This window comes from Neltuma alba, unplaced genomic scaffold (assembly GCF_004799145.2).
Source record: "Neltuma alba isolate B1F8T4 unplaced genomic scaffold, ASM479914v2 tig00004508_pilon, whole genome shotgun sequence".
Taxonomy (NCBI): Eukaryota; Viridiplantae; Streptophyta; class Magnoliopsida; order Fabales; family Fabaceae; genus Neltuma; species Neltuma alba.
In genome coordinates, this window is record NW_021633738.1 from 169,787 (window position 1) to 193,524 (window position 23,738).

The window sequence follows — 23,738 nt, forward strand, 5'->3', positions numbered from 1 at the left end:
ACTTAAAAGAACACCTTTACACTGTATGAGTTAAATACGTGAGGGACCTTTATTTGGTAAAACACAAAAGTAATTATTTTAAGGATTTCATATTACCATTTGATAATTTAGAGCATGATTAAGGTGTAAATTTGTTCTGAAAATTTTATCAGAAGTGCTAGGCATTTAAAATTTTTTTGTGCAAATTTATCTTAAAAATTTAAAATCATAGTGATACTGTTATAAATACTAACAATCAATGTCATTATTTAAATGTTAATGTTGATATTTTAACAGTAGAGAATAATATTGTTATGATTTTAAATTTTTGGGACAGATATGCATAAAAAAAAAAAACTTTCAGATAACCTATACTCCTAAATAAAAACTTTTATGATAAAATTACACTTTAACCCTTAACTTTTTAGAATACCCAAGGCTCCAATAAGTGAAGGATAAAAAAACGTTTTTTTTTTGGGTGCGGAAAAAAAATTGGGTTAGTTGGATGCTCACGTGAGCGGACGGGAAGAATTTTTTATTCCTGCACACTTGTTTTAGGTCCCCCAAGTCCACTGAAATCAAGTCCACAACTTTTAACATATTGTGGGCACGCACCCGTGCTGCAAAAAATCTTTGGGCCTTTTTAATTTTGAGAATAAGTCAATTGAAATCTATGTTTTTATTCACCATTATTACTTACATAAAAATATTATTTTTTTCTACCAAAAAATCTGATCTTTTGTAAAGTTTAGTACTTTTCATTATTCTTTCCAGTGAAATCAACAGTAATTTTTCATTTTTATACTACTTATGTTCACTTTTTTAATTTTTTTTGGCTCTGTATTTCCCTTTTCTTCTTTTTTTTCCTTTTCTTTCTGCCATTTTTGTTTTTAAATTATAGGAATAAATAGTAATAATTTTATGTTATAAATAGGATTGAATCTATGGTCTCTCACTTGCAGGAAACATTCATACTACTGCTTCCAATCCTAAAGAGTTAGTTAACTAATCTGAGTAAATTAAGAAAATAAGTTAAATTAGTTATTTGTAATAAATATGTGTTATCTTTCTTAAAATATCCTTATTAATTAAGTTTGTTAGCTAGAACTACCATTATTAGAAGGGCTATCTTGAAAAAAAATAATATGAGAGATAAAGTAGATTGTGGTCTTATATTTAAGACCAAAATAAAAGTCAAATGAGGTCTTATACTCCTCTGGTACTTAATATAGAATCTAATTGTTGAGTTGGTTTTCGTCTTAAATATAAGACTTATTTCTCATATTTATCAATTTTTTCTAAATTACTCCTATGGATATTCTTTCAACCATAATTAAATAGAAGAGAGAGAGGGGGTATTAAGAAAGATGATTATGGTATTTTAGGAAAAACATATCATATTTCTTATGATTAACCAACTTACTTAACTTTTTTAATCTAATCAAATTAGTTAAATGGGTTTTATATTAAGAACCGGAAGACTATTAAACTATGAGATGATTGGCTCTTTTTATCCATTTTGTTGTTCACCTCCACATCCTTTTAAGTGTTTGAAACTTTTTTTTGCCACCATTTTGAGCTTTTTTTTTTTTTTACCCCGACAGTAGTATTTTTTCTCAGGGAAACAAGATCATTTTATATTTTATCCTTGGTTAGTGTTTAAAACCCCTTATGAGTCTCTAATTAATTAGGGGCATTTTCAGGAGTTTGCATTTGAGGAGAGAAAATACATTTTAATAATCGAAAGAATGACATCACGGAGTTTATGGAACATTAGCATGAATGGTAGGTCGCAGAGAAGTGAGTCAAAACCATGTAGTCTGACAGCTCTTATAATTTGTTGGCAAATAAAAAAAAAGACAACTCTTATAATTTCTTAAAAAATATTTTTACTGTAAGTCAAGAAATTTTTTTCCTTGTATTCTTATACTTATTTTATATACCATAAAATTACTTTTAAAATGAAAAGTCTTCCATGTTATTTTTCTCTCCTTATATTTTAAAATGTTTGTTGCTTTTTTTAAAAAATAATAATCACATGTTTGATAGTTTAAAGTTTGTTATTCTTGTCATTTTCTTCTCTATCTATCTTTTTCCAATGAATAAGAAAGAAAAGTCTATAAGATAGTTTTTTTTTTTTTAAATTAGATTAGCGTGAGAGCATTTTTAGTAAAATTTTATTACATTTGAGGGTGATATTGGTGACATAAATTTTTTTTCAGATACTCACATTTTCTTCGTAAATATTATTATTCCCAAGATTAAAATGATCTATAATACTCCTCGTGTTCTTAATATAAGACCAGTTTAATTAATTTGATTAAATTAAAGATGTTAGATAAGTTAGTTAATTATAAAAAAATTTGACATATTTTTCCTAAAACACCATAATTATCTTCCTTAATATCTCTTGTCCTTCTTCTACTTGATTATGGTTGAGAGAGTATTTATAAGATAATTTAAAAAATTATAAATATGATAAATAAGTCTTATATTTAGATTAAAATTAACTCAATAATTAATTTTTATATTAAGGAGGTTAAGCACAGGAGGAGTATTTTTTTTTTTGGTCAAAGAATCTATAATGCTGAGAGATTAGTTTATTATTCCTCATTTTTTATAATGAAATAATTTAATCAGGACGAACAAGAATGAAAAGGTGCATCTCAAGTCATCAGCCATTAATTTAATATAAAGCATGATTGTAGACAACGTAATGGATTTCTCAAAAGTTTCCAAGAACATAGGTTCAATTCTACCAGATTGTGCTTCTAGTGTAGAGCAAGGTAGTCCAAAATTGAAGTCAGCGCATCTGCCACTAAACATCCTAATTCCACCCCGAGAAGGCGGGCATTGAGATCCTTTTCTGCTTCAATTTTTATTTTTTCACTGTACTCGTATTTTTGTTTGCACTCCGAAAGTCTCGGCTCGCTATGGGTTGCTCTTCATCCGTTCCTGGTAAATTTCTTGTTTATTTTTATATCTATGCATCTAAGTATACTTGATCATCTCATCCAATTCTTTTTCCTTCCTGGAAACGGACGAAATTATCCTGCAATTTACGAAATTTGATTTTGTGAGCTGAACAACTGTACTTTTGTTTGATTGTGGGGTTCGATTGCTGATTTTATGGTTTTCATTTGATAGGGTTTGGTCCTTTGTGCATTAGCTGTTCATCTAAAGCTGTTGTCGGTTTGTGGTTTTGATTGAACTTTGGGTATATTGATTCTTTGTTTTACAGAGAGGAGCTCCAATCAACTGGGTCGAGCGAATTCGGAGAATGGTGGAGGGCAGGACGCAAAGAATCTACGTGTTAAGGTACTTATGGGCAAATTTTGGCTTTCTTCATTTTCACGAACATGGAACCCTGACCTTTTGCAAAGAGTTTTTATCATCTTATGTTTTGTAATTTAAAATTCATTGTTGACTGAGGAAGTCAAAGTGAGGAGAGGAACAATGCTGATCTGGTGATCTTTCGTGCATAATTAGGAAATATCCGTATCCTGGCTTTCCATTCAGTTAGTTCTGGTTTAATTGGAATTATTTTCATTGCTATTTCAGTCATTAAAATTATAAAATCGCTTGTCCTGTACCGTTTCAAACTTTTCCTCTATAGGGCAGACTCTATTTTCGGGGTGGTTAGCTCTGATTTGATTTGGAATTTGGATGCAATCATTCATTTCCCAAGATTGAAAAATACAACCCCCCCCCCCAAAAAAAAAAAGGAAAAAAAACTACTGTTAATTTTAATCCTTCGAATTGAAATATTTTGTACGCTTACTTTGCTGACTCCAACATGCCCTGTTAGGCTTTAAGAATGTATTGCTGTTGCTAATAGTAATGTGGCCTTTGAAAAATAAAATAATAGAAATATGATAACAGATGAAAATGAATTATCCCTTATAACTATTGTAACTTCATTTCTGGCTGAAACCATGAAGGCACGTAAGTACTTGGTTATGTACAAGTGCTGGCCTGCTGGGTGCATGCTGCTAAAACACATCGCATTCATGGGTCAGTAACTTCCACCCTATAGGAAACCACTCCCTCAGTTTGAATATGAGAGGTCATTGGTTGGAGACCACTAAGTGCTTCTTAATAATATTGAGAAAGAGAGATGCAAGGGTTTCATAACTACATGCATTACAGTCTCTGCATGTGGGATGGTGTTTAGCCATATATCAATTACTTAAGTGGTTCCTTATAAATTACTTATATAAATAGTATAATAGCACCAATATAACAATATTTAACTTTCCAAGGACCCAACAACTAACCTTTAATGTCACTGAATACAGCTTGTTTTGTTAGGTGATTCTGGTGTTGGTAAGAGCTGCATTGTTCTACGATTTGTCCGTGGTCAGTTTGACCCCACATCCAAGGTAAAGGATATTTTACTTTTCTTACTGACTGTTTATGTCATTTTGAATGATATGAAGTAATTCTTTTGTGCTGCTTTATAAGGTTACTTTGGTTCATTCATTTGTATGGAGATATGCTTATTTTTTCTGGTTTATATCAGGTAACTGTTGGGGCTTCATTTTTGTCTCAAACAATAGCTTTGCAAGACTCTACCACGGTCAAGTTCGAAATATGGGATACTGCGGGTCAAGAGAGGTTTTTTCTCTTATTAATTATCCCGTCCCTCCTTATTTGAATGACAGGGATAATTGAAGTTGATTAAAACTATGCTGCACAGGTATGCGTCACTGGCACCATTGTATTATAGAGGTGCAGCTGTTGCTGTTGTTGTCTATGACATAACCAGTCCAGAATCTTTCAACAAAGCACAGTACTGGGTCAAGGTATATTTTCAGCTATCACAAGGTGTTTATATCACTCTTTATTTTGTTAGCAGTTATTTCTCTGGTATGGGGACAATTTACTGGGTTGCAGTCTGGGCACTGAAAGTGTTCAGCATATTATAGAGTACATTTATTCGTTGATCCACTTGCTTGGTTTCTAATTGTCACAGATGGAATCCGTGAGTCACTTAATACCTGACTACTTGGAAACCTATGAAGGGGTTTGATTTCTGTGAACTGATTAACTGAATAAGGAAAGGATCTAACTGTTCTGTCTCTAACCATGCTTTGGATGATTACTTGTGCTGAGGAGAGTGCTAGGATATGTAGGCCCTCGCTGCCTGCTTATGGTATGATAGGGTATGATAAGATAATTCATTCAGAGGGATATGACATGTGAAAGAGAACCAGACTAAGCTTTGTGAACCTATCATATGTGATTTAGAAAGTGTGGACTGTGAAACGCTAATGGAGGCTGAAACAAACTTTGTAATAACCATAGAAAATGTTAAAGAACAGCAGAAAATATAAACTTATTGCAGGTATATATGAGCGTAAAAGGTGGAAGTCAATTGTTATACAATAAACTGATGATAACTTGATGCAAAGGGCCAATATATATGAAACAATTGCTAGCTAGATCTGTTTTATAGTCCACATCTCGCCTGTTATTTAGTAAAGTGAAACAGTATCAATTTCTTTCTTTTCCCGCACTTGTGACTTGTGTGTTCTGTAATGATTTACCAGCCACTTACAGAGATTAAAAAACGTGCACTTCTTCCCTTTTGACATAGTGCCTTTGTTGGCCTTTGTGGGCCATTATAGGTGATAGTGTTGCCAAAGGAATGAAAAAAAAAAGATCCCTGATAATTTGATTCATGGAACTTACAACAGCCATGAATATCCAATATGGTTTCAATGCTCACCTGCTTTTATGCACCATGCCTGTCGGGTCTTGCTATGACTTTTTTCCTTCTATCAGGAGGATCACTTATGCCAAAAACTGTTTTGATTGGCTCAAAACTAGGGATAAAACAATTTACCTCCTTGCCATTTGTAACTTCTTCTTTCAGTGTAAGATTCAAATTCTTGTTCCTCATACACATCAAAGAATTGAAAAGGGAAAAAAAAGCTTCTGCTGCTCCATCAAAAATGATGTTTCTTATTGGTTAGATATAATCACAGTTATTGAAATAGTTTTTATATTTGTTAAATAAGTGCTTGACTGCGCAACAACATGGCTAAAGCTAAACAGTCCTAGGTTCCTACTTTTTCTGTGAAATATTATTACTTTGATATTTTTAGCAGATGATATGTTCACCATTTGCAGGAGCTGCAAAAGCATGGAAGTTCTGATATAGTTTTGGCATTAGTGGGTAATAAAGCTGATCTTCATGAGCAGCGGGAAGTGCCTGTTCAGGTAGTACGGTGTTTTCTCAATATTTTGACTTGTCGAATGAGATAAAAGTTAACACTTGTTATCCCACGTATTGTGCTTGTGTATTTTTCGTACAGGATGGCATTGACTATGCCGAGAAGAATGGAATGTTCTTTATTGAGACCTCTGCGAAGACAGCAGATAATATAAATGAATTGTTCGAGGTACTGTTGACATTTATCTGCTTCCAATTAAAGTTCAATGTCAGAATGAATTATGAAATGCGATGCTATGCTGCAAATCAGCATGTTGTTAAAAATTATGCTTCAGTAAGTGGTTATTATGATCATTTAGCAATGGCTATGTTTGCACTTCTTCATAATATCACCATTATTAGGGACTATATTAGCAAATTCTTTGTTTGCGTCAGAATATTTGTTGCTAGACTTTCACTAATTATATGGTCAGGGATTCTCAAGGGTTTGTTTGGCTTGAGAAAATTGGAGGAGATGAGAAGGAAAAGGAAAATTTAAAACTGGACATTTTTCTTGATTTAGATTTAAATAATTAAATCTAACATTCTTTTGTTGGTATGTTTGAATTGAGGACACTGGATGAGAAAGTATATAAAAATAGATTTTCTGAATCACAGGAAAAGTTTAATTTTTTCCCCTTTCCATGTCCTTTTCCATGAGCCAAACATCAGCTGATGCATCTATGAAATCAATGTTCAAAGGTGATGAATTTGGAAATTCTAACTAGCTTTAGAAAACTAACAAGTTGCTCCTTTCTTACAGGAAATTGCCAAAAGGCTGCCTCGTCCATCCACTAATTGAAGCGGCCCGAACTGTGCTAAAAGATATGCTTTGGCTTTGGGACCTTCTAAGTACAATAAAATGAGTTGTGTAAATTCTGATATGCTATTTTCTGGTTTCATATGCGTTGTGTTAAGTTGAAGCAGTACAATCACGAAGAAATTATACATTAGATTCTAGCAGACTGAGTCTCGTCACGAGAACCTCGTGAGACCCTCAAATGCTATGTTTTTTCAATTAACTTTTTTGTCTTTTCTTTTTTGGGTTGGTGCTGAGATTGTAAAGTGGGGCACAATGTAGCAGTTATGTGAGAAAATGAGTCCAAGATTTTTGTCATGCTCAGCTAACCCGGTTTCCTGAATATTTCATGCACTCAGAGTTGAACTCCGAATAGTTTATAAAGGAAAGTTAAGAATAATGAGAGGTTCAAGACGTGGTAGTTTTTATTAGGGAGAATTACAATTAGAATAAAAAAAGAATTCAATGACCTTAAATGGGTTTGGGTCTAATATACCATAATTAACCCATATTCCAACAATAATCATCAATAATAGGACAAGGTAGAAAGAGAGATGGGAAGTAATTTTGAAAACTAGTCACATTTAAGTTATTGATAAGTTTAATAAAATTATCTCATTTTAGCTAAATTTCTTTTCTAATTAAAATGAGATATGTGTAAAGTGGTTAAATCCCGAGTCCACAATCGATGAGCACCTAATGTTCAGCATTGAAACGGCGCCGTTGCGCCTCATTTTACCATTCATGTGGCCCCCCACTCCCCCTGCGGTGGTCCCACTTCCGCATTTCTCCATTCTTTTCTTCAATCTTTCAATTTCCTATTTTAAGCATCTTGTTTTTCTCCAACTATTTCATCTTTATAATTAAAAAATAAACATTGCATTTTTTTCTTTTATAAATAATCATATATTCCTCTAATGATTATATATAAGGGAGAAAAATTTTATCATCTTAATTATAAATGACATTATTAAATTTTTTTACATAAATATCAAATTTATCCTTAATTTTTTATTATGTAGACTTTATATTGTTGGGATAAAGTGTATATTGAACCAGATAAAAATTATTATACATTTCTTTTGTCCTATTTGTGAGTTACTTTAACATGTTTTACTAAGAAGAAAAAAACTGTAAATCATTAAAATTTTCATGTAAATGTGTAATTTTACTATATTACAGGATAATACTTAATCAAGTTCTCTATATCTGGTATGTCAAGTTTTCCAATCACATATTAACATATGTCATATTTTTTTAAATATTAGCATTTAGTTACAAAGTCATATGAGACAAAAAAAAGAAGAAGCACAAGACTATGTATAATTAGAGAACTTGACATAATAGATAGAAGAAACTTGTCTTAAGTTTTTGGAAAAATGACAAATAAAGACTCTTGAATTACCAAAATTACAAGAAGGTCACCTAAATAAGCCAAATTGCCATGAGGGACCCAATCTTAAATTGCAAATAGCAAATATTGGTGAAAAGACAAAATTGCCTCTTAGTAATTTGAACAAACTGAAACCGCGACATGTAGTCCCTGCACTATTGATAACTTCCCACTCTTCTCTACATTCCCCCCACTCTCTCCATTTTCGTGCACTTGCTTACCGCCATTTTGCCATAAGAGTAATGTGGAGAGGAGTGTTGTAATCGCAAAGTGCATATTTACTGTGACAGAGGTGAACAGAGTAGTGGTTTATCAGCATTGTGGAAGGGTTTAGAGAAGGCGAAGGCATCATTGAACAATGGGGCAACAATCGTTTTTGGTGACAGAGTTAGCAACTACATTAGACGACTGATTGTGGGAAGTTTGATGGCTAATTTTGTTTTGGTTGGTTGCTGCAAGAATCTGTGAATCATTGGCGAGAGGAAAAGAGTTTAGGGTAGGAAAGTAGAAGTACCCAATTGTGATTGAGTGATGAAGAATGTTTTACTATGAAAAATATATGTTTTTTCTATTAAATAACTTGTGGGAATGGTGTTTGTGTGGGGAGGGAATGACAATATCAGTTTTGTAGATGACAATAATAGTTGGGGAAAAAACGACACAAGATTGGGTAAAGTGTAAATTGAATTGAAGAGGTACTAAGTGTGTTTTGTTGTAAATGAAAGATGGACAGTGGGATTTGACAAGTTTAGTTATAAAAATAACAACTTGAGAATAGTAAGTGACAAGTTATTGATTAATTAGGAATAAGAAGATGTCAATGCGAAATTGACAAGTTGGTAATAGGAAATAACAAGTTTATAATAGTGAATAACAAGATTGCTATGTGGAATTTAGAAGTTGATAATAGGAAATGAATTATTTGAATAACAAAGCTGAGTATGACAATTTGATAAGTTTATCATTTCAAATGATTAGTGTATGATTAGAAATAACAATTATGATAAGTAAGTGGGAATAACAAGTTGAGTTTAAAGGTTTAACAACTTTTGTGGAGAAAATAACAAGTTTATCATAGGCGCTTGATTGACAGAACGAGTGACAACTTCAATATGCCAAATAACAACTTCGGATAAGTAATATATGAAGTTCATTTTTTCTATTGAAATGAAACTATTTCCACTTATCTTTAATGAGTGACAACTTCAATTTGCCAAATAACAACTTCTGAAGTGGAATTGATGAAATTCATTTTTTTCCTGTTAAAATGACACTATTTCTACTTTTCTTTAATGAGTGACAACTTCAGTTTGTCAAATAACAACTTTCAAAGTGGAATTGATGAAGTTCATTTTTTTCCTGTTCAAATGATACTATTTTCACTTTTCTTTAACAAGTAACAATTTCAGTATGCCAAATAACAACTACGGTTAAGCAATATATCAAGTTTATTTTTTTTCTATTGAAATGATACTATTTTTACTTTTCTTTAATGAGTGACAACTTCAATTTGTTAAATAACAACTTTTGAAGTGGAATTGATGAAGTTTATTTTTTCCTGTTAAAATGACACTTCTTCCACTTTTCTTTAAGGAGTGACAGCTTTAGTTTACCAAATAACAACTTTCAAAGTGGAATTAATGAAGTTCATTTTTTCCTATTCAAATGACACTATTTCCACTTTTGTTTAACGAGTGACAACTTCAACTTATCAAAAAACAACTTTGGTTAACCAATTGGCAATATCAGTATGCCAACAAACCACAAACCACAAACCACAAGTGGTTTGATAGCAACCTGATTTTACTAACATAAAAATAAGTAGTGTGTATTTACAACATAAACAAGAAAATTTACAGCAATACTATGTCAATTAACCACAAACCATAAGTGGTTTGATAGCAACCTGATTTTATTAACATAAAAGTAAGCAGTGTGCATTTACAATACAACTAAGGGAATTTACAACAACACTATGTCAATTAACCACAAACCACAAGGGGTTTGATAGTAATCTGATTTTGTTGACATCAAAGTAAGCAATCTACATTTACAATACAACCAAAGGAATTTACAGTAATACTATGTCAATTAACAAAAAGTCAAAGGTCCGTTTACAACAATCAGAGTTTGCAATAGTCAATGACAAAAGGACATTAACAATACCTATAGACTTCATTTTCTCTTGTCACCAAACATATTACTTGTAAAAATAGCTGTATAGCTATGCAAATTTAACAATGCCCTTCTCCTAAAAAAATTAAGAAGGGTGGAGCATATATACACAAAAAAAATTGTTATCTCTTGTAGAAATTAATTTCAAGATGGGTTAGGATTTTTGCAAGCCCTCCTTGTGTGTCCAAGTTGGTGGCATCTAGTGCAATAGTAGACTTTTTTGTTTTGAAATTGTGATTCTCGTTGTTTAGTTCCTGGTCTTCCAGGAGGCCTAGTTATGTTTAGTGATAAAAACAGGATTTGTTCACCAAGATTCTCAAACATATAGTCATTTGGGTTAGGCATATTGATTGTCACCATTGGAACCATGCTCATGCCATATATTTTCTCCTGTGCTGAAATTCTGTAACAGTATTCAACATATTCATATACATTCCCCCCCACAGTCTTAATGGCTGCACAAGCATAGCAGCATGGAAATTCCTGACATTTGCCAACCAAGACAACTACATTATTGTAGATCAAGGTCTAGTTTTTGGTCTCCACGAGATGTATGTATACACAGTCTTCTGCCTCCATAATTGTCACAGCTCACATACCTACTGAAATACACATTCTCTAGAACCTTTGACTCGGTTTTTGGCCCAACACAATTCCTCCACTTAGTCATTGCCACATATGATACATTCATCTTCCTTGCTACTTTCTTCCGATGCTCATGGATCATTTGGACCACATTATGCTTTCTCTCCTTCACCATTCAAGCATTGAAAGACTCAGTTATATTGGTTGTTATGTTATCCCATCTTTTAAATGGGAACTTGCTCATTGCTCACCTATTCACATCACCCTGATTGATAACCCATTCATGTAACTCGGGAGACATAGTTCTCAGCCCTACCATTGTATGATCAAATTCATTGTCAACCCTCACATAAGCTACTCTATTAAGAACCTTTAATGCATCTTTTTTTTGAACATTGGCTTATCCTTTTACCTCTGTTTACTTTCACTTGTTCAGCACTGAAGTTTTCCTTCAAATGCCTATAACAATACGTATACCTTTCACCTCTAAATATTGCTTAAACATCTCCTATTATGGAATTGTGTCGGTCTGATACAATCGTCAATTGCACCAAACCAATGATTTGTTTAATTTTGTACAGAAACCAAGTCTAGTCATTAAGATTCTCTGATTTCACCACTGTTATTGCAAAAAGGAACAAGTCATTATCTGCATTATATCCCGATGCTGAGAGTAGTGTCCCCTTATATAGACCACTTAAATGAGTTTCATGAACATATAATATAGCCCTTGCACCATTCAAAACACCCTCAATACATGAACTGTATGCAATGAAAACCTGCTCAAATGTATTACCAACGGTAACCCATTCAATACTGTTTTATCATCAGTTTCCTTCAATCTTTGGCATATTCATGGTATGAACATATAGGATTCTTTTGCTTTCTCATATATGTGTTCCATAGCCTCTTCCTTTGCTTCATAAGCTTGAGCATATGTTAGCCTCACACCATACTCCATTTCCAGTGTCTTCCTTATTTTAGTAGGACGCTTTTCGGTATGGTTTCTTATCTCCTCAAGTCTTATTGATGACATCAATGTAGCATTGCCAGCATAAGTGATATCCAAATTGTCTGGCGCTGAATGAATGTAGTCATGCGTAATAAAAGAGTATCCCTCCTAACAGCATTTGCACAAATCTTTAATGAACACCCTTCCACTTTACACTTCACATTCATCTTCTCCCTACTGTTTCTCCCTCATGTTGTTGCAATCTTCTGTGCAATACTAAATCTATACACAACCTCCTTAAAAGCTTGGGCATGTGGAATATATTGTCCCACTCCTGCAAAAAAACTCCAACCTATTTCATGCAATTCAAAGTACCCCTCAATGTCCCTTTACTCTCTGAACCGTTACACAAGTTTGTTTGACTTAAACCCCCCTTCTCCATACGTTAGGCATTCACCATCATTGTCAACATTGAGTGGCTCATAGTTATTACCAAGGTTCACCGCATCTTTAGTCATTTCTTCTGACAGCCCAAACAAATTCTTAGTCCTACACCCATAATAACAACATTCAAATGGAAATTAGTAATAACTCATTGGGAAATAACAACTTCCTACTACAACAGACTTAAGCATAATAACAACATCTGTATGAGAAATAGCAATAATTCACTACCAAATAACAACTTTCTACTGTAACAAAGTTAGCAGAACAACAAGATTTGTATGGAAATACTAACAATTCATTACCTAATAACAACTTCATACTATAATAGAATAAGCATAATAACAAGATTTGTATGGGAAATATCAAGAATTCAACTTACTACTACAACAGACTAAGCAGTATAACAAGATTTGTATAGAAATTAACAACAACTCATTACCAAATTACAACTTCAAACTGCAACTTCATTACCTTAATAACAAGATTTATATACATATTAACAACAATTCATTACCAAATAATAACTTTATACTGCTACACAATATGTAACATAAAAAATAAAAAAAAGTCAAAAATTAATTATTAAATTAAATAAAGTAATAATATTATATTATTATTAAATTAAAAAAAAGAAACAGCTTTCCACTACATTTGGTGGAAAGCTGGGGCAATTGACTTAAGGAAAGATTTTTGGGAGAGGGTAATAAATGAGAGAAGAAAACAGAGGAGGGGTAATAAATGAAGGGGAAAAAAAAGAAAGAGGAAAGGACAAATGGAGGAGTAGTAAAGGAAGTTGAAAAACAATGGAAAGCATTAATTGAAGAATGAAAAGAAGGGATGACGTAGATTAAAAAAAGGGGGGCATATAGGTTGAAGAAAAAGGAAGGGAAGAAGTAAATGCTAGTATTTTAAATACCTTGGAGAGGTAGAGAAAGAAAAAGAGAATGAGCAGAGGAGGAGAGAGTGAGAAGCAGAGAGGAAAAAGAGCGAGAAGTTGAGTTGCACAGTACATGGTCTAACGTTTATGATAAGAATTGGAGATAATTTAGGTACACAAATATACTTCTTATTATCAAATTTTCTTTATGAGTATTTCCTATATATTTAGAGCTTTATATTATTAGCTTCATTATAATGTTTAGAGAAAATTTTATCGTTTGGGTATGAAGTATAAATATAGAGTTTTGACAATATATGACCATGAAAATTTGAAGATATATTATTAAGAAATTTTAATCAGTTTATATTTGTTTAATGATTGTTTTGAGAATTTTAAATTAAGATTTTAGTTGAAAATTTTGTTATTCAAAGATGTAGGATGTTTTTACCTACTAAATTTAAGTTAAACATTTTATTTGAGTTATTTAATATATTATTGAGGTTTTAATTGGTTTGAACATTGAATAAGTTAAAGATCTATTGTTGAAATAATTTTTAAAAGCTTGAAAAATTGTAAATCGAGAATTTTATGAAATTAAATAAAGTTACAATTTATTTATAATTCAAAAGAGTTATTTGGTTAGAGAAAAATTTGAAATGAGACTATAATAAATAATTGAGATTTTGATATGAAATATTTAGATTTTTGGGTAATAAAAATATATTTACCTAAGTTATTAAATTTAAATAGTCTTACATGTAAATTGTATTTTCAAAATAATATTATATCCATTATAAATAACAAAATTTGGGAGAGTTAATATATTTATGTAATTTTAGTTTAAAGGGTTGTCTTAGAATTTTAGAATAGTTTTGGAGTAGTTTTAAGTTTATATTAATAAATATTTGTGTGCAATATTATAGACTCTTGAGAATTTTGAAGTAATCTTTATGTGAATATTTGTATGCTAAAGAATATTAGATAACTCTGAAAATTTTTTCTTGTACACGTGAATTGTGTATGATTATAGTGTGGATTTACTAATTTCTATATCATACTGAAATATAATATTATGATTTTTCAAATAAATATTTTGATATGTTACTTGATTTTGTTAAATTTATTGCTATTAATTATGATCAATATTTAAATATATTGATAGCTATGGAATTATCTTGAGTAGCTGTTAAATGACATAAAATTTTTATTGCTATCTTATTTTTAATAATATATTTGAGGACATATTTATGATGTAATATTTTTTGCATCTGGCATATACATTGTTAGGTTAAGAATAGAAAGGGATTTGTATAGATGTAAATTACCATGTGGTATGCTATCATTCGATGTACAGTGAATAGAACTTGTCAGAGCTCCTTCTTTCATGTTTTCCTTTGGCTAGGAATTTATTGGAGTCGTGAGACATATGACACCTCCTTATTTTATTTACAAAGGAAGGGAGCCATAGTCTGAACTTGAGCTCTATATCTTTGACCAGATATATCTCTAGTATAGGTGAGTTTAGAATAATTTAGTAAAATGGATTAGTTCCTATTAGACTATATGTTAGCTTATGGCTCCAGTTAGTGGTACAAGAGTGGACAGTGATATAAGGGAGGCTGCATATTGCATTATTTTTAGATATATTGAAAAAATGATGTTGTTACAAAAATGAATTTAAGTTGAATGTATAAATTCGTGATTTTCATACATAAAAAATACACACACACAGACAAATGAATTTTTGTTTATCATATATGGTTTGCTTGTACATGTTAGAATTTCAGTAGTTACTGAGACATTTGATCTCATCCCTTATATTAACATTTTCAGGTAAAGGATCTATTAGGAATCAAGGGAAGGCAACGATGGAGTGAGCCATAAAGGCTTCTGTGCTCTTCAAGTACATGCTATATTATATTTTTATTTGCTATGACTATAAGACTTCAATATTCTATTTTGTTATGTCATGTTAAAAATATTTTGAAATTATGACTTGTTGAAGTGTTAGAAATACGTGTGGACTTCTAAATGAAGTATTTTATCGTGTATGTAGATATAATTATATGAGGTGTTACCAATACACATAATAACAATATTTCTTTGGATATTAACAATAATCCATTACCGAATAGTAAGTATCAACTGCAAAACTTTAACCACTTACATTTCTCCATCATTCATTGCTCCACCTTCTTTCTGGTTCCCTTTCGATGCTACATACAAATGAGCACTACTATCATTATATCCAAACATATTGCAAATATCACCTTCATGATAAAGATTAGTAAGTGTGCTCTCAGCAAACTTAATCGTGTCCTTAATATCCCACCTTTTAGTATCATTGTGTATCCACTATGATATTGTCCCCATTAATTCCTCCAGCGTTATCCCTTCTTTTATGCTGCTTGCTGTCACACTCCCTCCAGCATATTTAACTTCACCTTCATTGTTTCTTTCAAAATACCCACCAACATGGAAAAAACAAAACAAATCCTTCCTAAAGCTTGACCCATTATTACAATTCATTTTCTCATGCTAATCTGGAACAACAATTTACATATAATAAATATATCAGCTTCAATATACTTTTATTCAATCAAACGAATCGTTTGCATTTAGAAATCAAGGCTAACTACCTCTTCTTTTCCCCACTTGACATTAGGCTTTTACAAGTTTGACATTCTAAATAACAAGATTTTCATTCCCCTCCCCCCACCGCACCACATTAAACTTTACACTCAAACTAACAATTATTACCTCCTTCCATTTCTCCTCCCCCACTCTCCTATTTGTGACATTCCTAACACAGATCAGTGGCAACTTGCCTCGTAAAAGTCACAGGTCAACAATCTGACTATAAAGACAAAAATTTTAAAGCTGAACCCAACTGAAACCTCTTCAAACAATATTATTCCATGATCAACTCCCCCTCTCATTCCCTCCATACCTATCACCCAACAACCCATAACGCCACTCACCACATTCAAGAACAACATAACATTCCTCAGTCTTAGTGGGTAGAGAAGAAGAGTTTACTTAAAAACATTAGAAACATTACTTACTTGATTCTCAAGCTTGTGTAGCACCAATCTTCTCCTTCAAGCACTCCATCGATTATATTGTTTGTCTCAGCCTTCATTAATGAAGCTGATTTACTGAGGGGTAATTTCATCTTTTCACCAATATTTGCTATTTGCAATTTGAAATCGGGTCCCTAATGACAATTTGGCTTATTTAGATGACATCCTTGTAATTTTGGTAATTCAGGGGTCTTTATTTGTCATTTTTCCTAAGTTTTTTCATATATTAAATAGAAGTAAAATTAAAAAGTTATGAAATATTAAGATAGGGTCGACAAGTTTTAAGGCTTTTTTTCTTTTATATGAAACATGTTAAAAGTAACTTATAAATATGACTAAAGAAGTATATAACAATTTTTAACTAGTTCAATATACACTTTATTCCAACAGTACAAAGTCTACAAAATAATAAATTAAAGATAAAATTGATATTTATATAAGACAATTTGATAATGTGATTTATACTTAAGACAAAAAATTTTCTCTATCTTATAAACAGAGTACAAAAAACCGGACCAGACTAGCTGGTTCAAACTGGAAATTGACGAACTAGACCTTAGTTCGGTCTGATTCAATGGGTAAATCGGCTCTTAATCAGCCCGTAATAAAGCGAGACAAACCGGTTAAAATCAGAAAAACCAGACAACCCACTGGTTTAGGTGGGTTGCTAGTTGTTTACCTAGCCTATCTTTCTCCCTTGCTACTCACTGGAGAAGCTCGTGCTCTGCTCATGGAAGACTGGAGACAGGAAGGTAAGGAGAAAGAAGGGGGAGAGAGAGAGAGATGGATGAGCCGATGAGGCATAGAGAGAAGTGAGGAAGAAAGAGATATGAGAAGGCTTAGAGGTAGGGCTGCACATGGGCAGGGTTGGGCAGGGCAAGCCCCTTGCCCGATGCCCAGCTTGAAAGATGAGCGGTCTGCATTTTGCCATTTTGCAGCCCGCTGCCCGGCTTTGCCCAGTAGAAGCCCTAACTATTTTGGGCAGGACAAGGGCAAGCTGGGTAGGGCAGGCTTTTCTGCCCAGCATAATGACACCCTGCCCTATATCATATGTAGAAAAAAATTCAATTATCGTGTTTTGAGACAAATGAAAGGAAAAAAATTATCACGAATGAGTCTATCACTCATACATATATAAGGCTTATGTAGTCTTATTCTTTAGCTTTCGATTTCTTATGGGAGGTAAAAAAATATATTTAATAATTAGAACAAATTAATAATTAAGCTAAATCAATAGTTCAATTCCTTAGTTTATTCATATAGTTGGCGGATTCTTATAATCATATGAAAGCGCAAAATTTGAAAGGTGGTTTTATTTTTCTTTTTTTTTTGTTTTAAAAAATTGGATGTAAGAGAAAAAGAAGGAAATTTGACTTGCAGTAATTTAGCATATTGAATCTTATATTTTGATATTTAGCTCTTTTATATAATTATAATTTTTATGTTCTTTTCATTTTTTCTAATTTTACCTAATTTTTTTAACCAAAATAAAAGAGATAATTGCTTAAAATAATATTATCTTATATATATAATTATATATATTTTCAGGCAAGCCAAATGGGCAGGGCAGCATATCCTGCTCGCGGCCCTACCCTGCCCGTGAATCAGCCCAACCAAAATATGCCCATTTTTGCTTGGATAACTTTTTACTGGGCACTTTTCTTGCGGGCTTGAGTGGGCTTATGGGGCATGCAGGCCTTATGCACACCCATACTTAGAGGAATGAATGAGGTGTGTTCAAGGAGGAAATATTAGTTGTGTTCAGTATTAAAAGTAGGAAAGAGAAAAAACAAAAAAACTAATGGGAATGACCGAATGGGAGTGCTCACATGGGTAGAAAAAAACACAAAGAGAGAGGAAAATGAAAAATAATTTAAAAAAATTATTGGGTCAGGTGAAAAAAAAGAAAAAAATAAAAAAAAAATTCATAGCATAAATATTTTCTAGATGAGTGCTCATTAAAAATTATATAATATTTTTATAATTAAAATATGAATATTTTTATTCATTTTAATTAAGTTATATTGTTTTAATTATTGCCTATTTGATTCCGAGTTGACTCTAGTCTGACCCATTGAATCTTGAACCAGTATCTCAACCGGTTTACTGACTGATATAATTTTTTGAACCTTACTTATAAATAATATTAGAGAAGTACTCCTCCGTCCTAATTATAAGACCAATTGACTTATTTGAGGAGATTAAGGAAGTAAGTTAAGTTGGTTATTTATAATAAATAAGTCCTAAAATATCCTTGCTAATTAAATATATTGACTAAAACTATCATTATTAAACGGATTATCTTGGACAAAAATGCATAAATATAAAAGAAAATGGATTGGGTCTTATAATTAGGACCAAATAAAAAGTCAAATTGGGTCTTATAATAAGGACCGGAAGAGTATATGATTATTTATAAATAAAACTGCAATGCTTAGCTTTTAATTATAAAGATGAAATAGTTGGCAAAAACCAAGATGCTTAAAATAATAGAAATGGAAGATTGAAGAAGAGAAATGGAGAGATGAGGAAGTGGGACCAACTGATGGGGAGGATGCATTTTCACCAGAAATTCTTAGGTACTGTATAAGCACCATGTCACTTGAATACTGTCCACTAAAAACACACCATCTCAATCAATTGCAAGCCTACTTGTCATGGGTTTTTTTAATAGAAAATATTCTTCTAGTATTAGATATAAAATCTCTTTTTACAATATAATTTATACTATAAAAAATTTTATATTTAGGATCAGAATAATATTTTATAAAAAAAAACTAATGCTACAATTGTTTCTCTCTCCTCTTGTTTAATACGCGTCTCTCAAATTTTCTCTTTCTTTTGCGCTTCTCCTCCTCAACTTTCCCATCTCCTTTCTCCTTTTCATCTTCTTTCTCATCATCCTTCCCTAGTGTCTTCCTCCTCTTTCCGGCATTCCTATCCTAACAGTCCATTTGGCCCTTCCTTTTTTCCCCCCTTCTAAAAGCCCTCTTACTCAGCTTCTCCCACTTTCACCATCTCTCCACCGCCACAATGCCCTGCGCCGCCGTTGGCATTATGTTAGCCAAGGTTAGCTCGTGCTCAGGCCATTTGAAGGGTGCCATTACTTCCCGGACAGCATCTTATCCATGAGCACTCCATGAATCTTGAGATTATGAGAGCTATTTTTGCTAGCCCAAGCTTCAGCTCCTTCAACAAATTTAGCAGCCGCAAAATGGAGCCAGAGGGGTTTTAAAAATTTTGTGCAAGTGCTGTACTTACATCTGGACTCAGCTCTTTATTTTTCAGCAAAACTTGAACTCCGTTGTGCTTAGGAGCTTAGCGTGCCACAATGCAATTTTTCATCTAAAAAAAAAAAATTGGTGAAAAGAAGAATGTGGGAGAGAGAAACCGGTAAAGAATAATAAGAAAGAAGATGAAAAGGAAGGAAAAAGAGAGTCAGTAAAGACAGGTAAAGTAGGAGAAGACAGAAAAGTTCAGAAAAGTATTTCCATTAAAAAAAGCCACATATGCTGACGAGCAGACCTACAATTCACTGAGTTAGTGCTTTTTTTTTAGGTGTACTCCCAGAGCTAAGTAGCTCGCCACACAAACCCACACAACACCAGTCAACGCCGCCTTGAGTCGGCTAATAATTCCTCGATTGTGACTCGTCTAATAATTAATTAGTTAAAGATAATGGCTCACAGTTTCATATTGATGATCCACTTCTCTTCTGCTCTACACAGTTCAAATTCCACTTCCCTTCCATGGCTCTAGAACTTGTCGGTGCTCCTTTCATGAGCGCCATTTTCAACGTGCTGCTTGAAAGGATAGCTTCTTCCGAAATAGCTGACTCCTTCAGGAAGAATAGCTCCGTCAAGTTGCTCAGAAGTTGAAGATAACCTTGTTGTCTGTTAATGCCGTACTTAACAATGCGGAAGAGAAGCAGTTGAGAAATTCAGCGGTGAAGGAGTGGCTCGATGAGCTTAAAGATGTCGCATTTGATGCTGATGATCTCCTGGATGAGATTTACACCGATTCAAAATCCAACGCGAACGAGGTAAACGCCCTAGAGTCTGCTACTACGAAGTTTTTTGATAGAATAGAGGTTGAACGGAAACTGGAAGATATTCTTGAAAGATTAGAATTCGTCATAAAACAGAAAGAAACCCTTGATCTAAAAGCTGGTAGAGAAGCCCAAATGGGCCAGAAGACACCAACTTCGTCTGTAATAGAGGCATGTGATGTGTACGGAAGGGACACTGATAAAGACGTCTTGGTTAAGTTGTTGTCGTCACATGATAGTGATGATGAAACTGTGGGTGTCATTCCCATAGTGGGAATGGGAGGAGCTGGGAAAACCACTTTAGCTCAACTGGTATACAATGATGAAAGAGTACAGAAGGAATTTGACCTCAAAGCATGGATTTATGTGTCTGAAGAATTTGATATCTGCAAGATTACCAAAAACCTTTTGGAGACTATCACTTCTTATAGCTGTGGTTTTGAAGACTTGAATTCACTCCAGCGCAATTTAAAAAGTTTTTTGATGAAGAAAAAGTTTTTGTTTGTGTTTGATGACGTTTGGAATGAGAATTATGATAACTGGGAAAAGTTTAGCAGACCATTTAAACACACAGGTGCCCAAGGAAGTAAGATTATTGTAACTACACGAAGTGGTTATGTTGCATCCATCATGCAAACTGTTCCGGCTTATAATGTCAGTGTGTTGTCAAATGAAGATTCTTGGCATCTTTTTGCAAAACATGCATTTGGTTACAGAGATTCAAATATCAATCATAGTGTGGAGAAAGTAGGTAAAGAAATAGTTAGAAAGTGCAAAGGATTGCCTTTGGCAGTGAAGACACTTGCGGGGCTTTTGAGAGCTAAAAGTGATAAGCAGGAATGGTTGAAAGTATTAAGAAGTGAGATATGGGATCTGCAAGACCATGAGAGTAATATTCTTCCAGCTTTGAGACTAAGTTATCATTATCTCCCCGCACATTTGAAAAGATGTTTTGCTTACTGTTCAATTTTTCCAAAAGATTATGAGTTTGAGAAGGAGACATTAACTTTGTTGTGGATGGCAGAAGGTTTGCTGCAGCAATCAAAACGACATAAAAGGGTTGAAGAAGCTGGGTATGAATACTTTTTGGAATTAGCATCTAGATCTTTTTTCCAGCAATCAAGACGTGATAAGACATGCTTTGTAATGCATCATCTTGTAAATGATTTAGCAAAATTTGCATCAGGAACCTTTTCTGTCAGAATTGAAGATACCAATTATAATGAAATTGGAGAAAGAACTCGTCATTTGTCACATATTATTGCAGATAGTTCCTCAAATCTAAACATGAATGATGTTTGCAAAGCAAATCGCCTTCGCACATTTCTGCAAATACAGTTGTTTTCTACATCCATTGACTTGTTCAACAACATGCCAAATGATATGTTGATGAAGCTAAGCCGCTTAAGGGTGTTAACCTTGGTAGGTGGGTATTTGTACAATTTGCCAGATTCAATTGGTGAGCTAAAGCATCTTCGGTATCTAAAAGTATCTGACACCAAGGTTATCAGGTTACCAAAATCCGTCTGCAGCTTGTACAACTTACAAACACTGAAGTTAATTCGATGCTGTAGTCTCATGGAACTGCCTACAAGATTACATGATCTTGTTAACTTGCGTTACCTGGATATCAGTGGCACCTGTTTGGAATGGATGCCATTGCACATGAGCAAGTTAAGAAACCTCCAAAAGTTGAGTGACTTCTTTCTTGGAAATCAATGCGGATCTATCATTGGTGAATTGGGTGGACTAAATGATTTACATGGATCATTGTTCATTCATGGCTTAGAACATGTTGTTGACGACAAGGATTCTGAAAAAGCAAAGTTGAAGGAAAAGAGCTGTCTTGACAGATTAGCTTTCAAGTGGTGCGGGAGTGGTGATACTGATGATTCACAGCTTGAGAAAAGAATACTGACCAGCCTACAACCAAATACAAATTTGAAGGAGCTTGTTATCCGTGGTTATCCAGGCACAGAATTTCCCAAATGGTTGGGGGACAATTCCTTCTTCAACATGGTGTCTTTACAACTAAAGGGTTGTAAATATTGCTGCAAGTTGCCAGCACTTGGACAGCTCCCATCGTTGAAAGAGCTTCGAATCAGTAGATTTGATGGATTAGTCAGCATTGGCCCTGAGTTTTTTGGCAATCCTGCTGGAGCTATAAGCTTCCCTGCCCTTGAAATTCTAAGATTTGAGCATATGTCAGCATGGGAGAATTGGAGTCCTGAGGCTAACACTGGTTGCAAGGCTCTCAGTCAACTTCGAGAACTTCATATAGAGAGTTGTGCCAAGCTGACGGGGGATTTACCTAGTAACCTTCCATCTTTGAAGCTACTCATAATCAGAGACTGCCATCAGCTCCTTTGTTCACTTCCCACTGCCCCTGATTTGCGTGTATTGAACATTCAGAGTTGTGGGAATTTAGAATTCCCAGTTCATGGTCCTCAGTGCTACGGGTTACTCACATCCATGTACTTACTTGATAGCTTTGATTCACTCAAGTTCTTGCCATTAGATCTCTTCCACAACCTCAAGTCTTTAGATATAAGGGGTTGTAACAATCTGGAAGCTCTGACAGTTTCTGAATCAGGTGCAACTCCTCCGAATCTCCCATCACTCAGATCCTTGAGCATTAGACATTGTCCAAAATTTGCATCTTTTACCAAGGGAGGATTATCAGCCCCAAAACTCACTTTGTTGACAATCAACTACTGCCAGAAGTTGAAGTCTCTACCCGAGCAAATTCACAATCTGATGCCGAGTTTGAAGGAAGTCCAGCTTCGAGGTTGTCCACAAATGGAGTCATTTGAGATGAGACCCCTCAGAGTTCGGATTTGTAATAAATTGAGAGAGGAGAAACAGAACCTATCTGATCCTGTATTTGCTAGTTTTGAGGGACTTTCCTCTATTTGTAGCCCCTCATCAAGGTAGACAACTTGAAAGAGTCAAAGCTTTCCCTGGTCAGCAATACAGTTAACATACGTGACTTTATAATTGGCATGTAATGATGTTTTGATTATGTGCTGTCATTGCTGCCCTATTGCTATGTACATCGCATCTGTCATTTAATGGCTTTTAAATTTATAGGCTTTCTGTGATATGGTCAGTGATGGTATCATTTTTCTTTTCAAGAAGTTGACAGAGTAGACAAACCATGGAAGCCCCCGTTCTTGCTTT

The 23,738-nt window shown here is 33.6% G+C and overlaps 2 protein-coding genes across 2 annotated transcripts; both read left to right on the forward strand.

The window, feature by feature from the left end:
* Positions 1–2,725: 2,725 nt before the first annotated feature.
* On the forward strand, positions 2,726–7,319 carry LOC114744983 (ras-related protein RABF1). The gene is made up of 8 exons (XM_028933120.1): positions 2,726–2,937; positions 3,221–3,297; positions 4,278–4,361; positions 4,502–4,596; positions 4,679–4,784; positions 6,115–6,204; positions 6,300–6,386; positions 6,960–7,319. The coding sequence occupies exons 1-8, from the start codon at positions 2,913–2,915 to the stop codon at positions 6,996–6,998; spliced, it is 603 nt and encodes a 200-aa protein (XP_028788953.1). The 5' UTR covers positions 2,726–2,912; the 3' UTR covers positions 6,999–7,319.
* Positions 7,320–20,274: 12,955 nt separating this feature from the next.
* On the forward strand, positions 20,275–23,667 carry LOC114744996 (putative disease resistance RPP13-like protein 1). The gene has a single exon (XM_028933134.1). The coding sequence runs from the start codon at positions 20,694–20,696 to the stop codon at positions 23,490–23,492; it is 2,799 nt and encodes a 932-aa protein (XP_028788967.1). The 5' UTR covers positions 20,275–20,693; the 3' UTR covers positions 23,493–23,667.
* Positions 23,668–23,738: the final 71 nt, after the last annotated feature.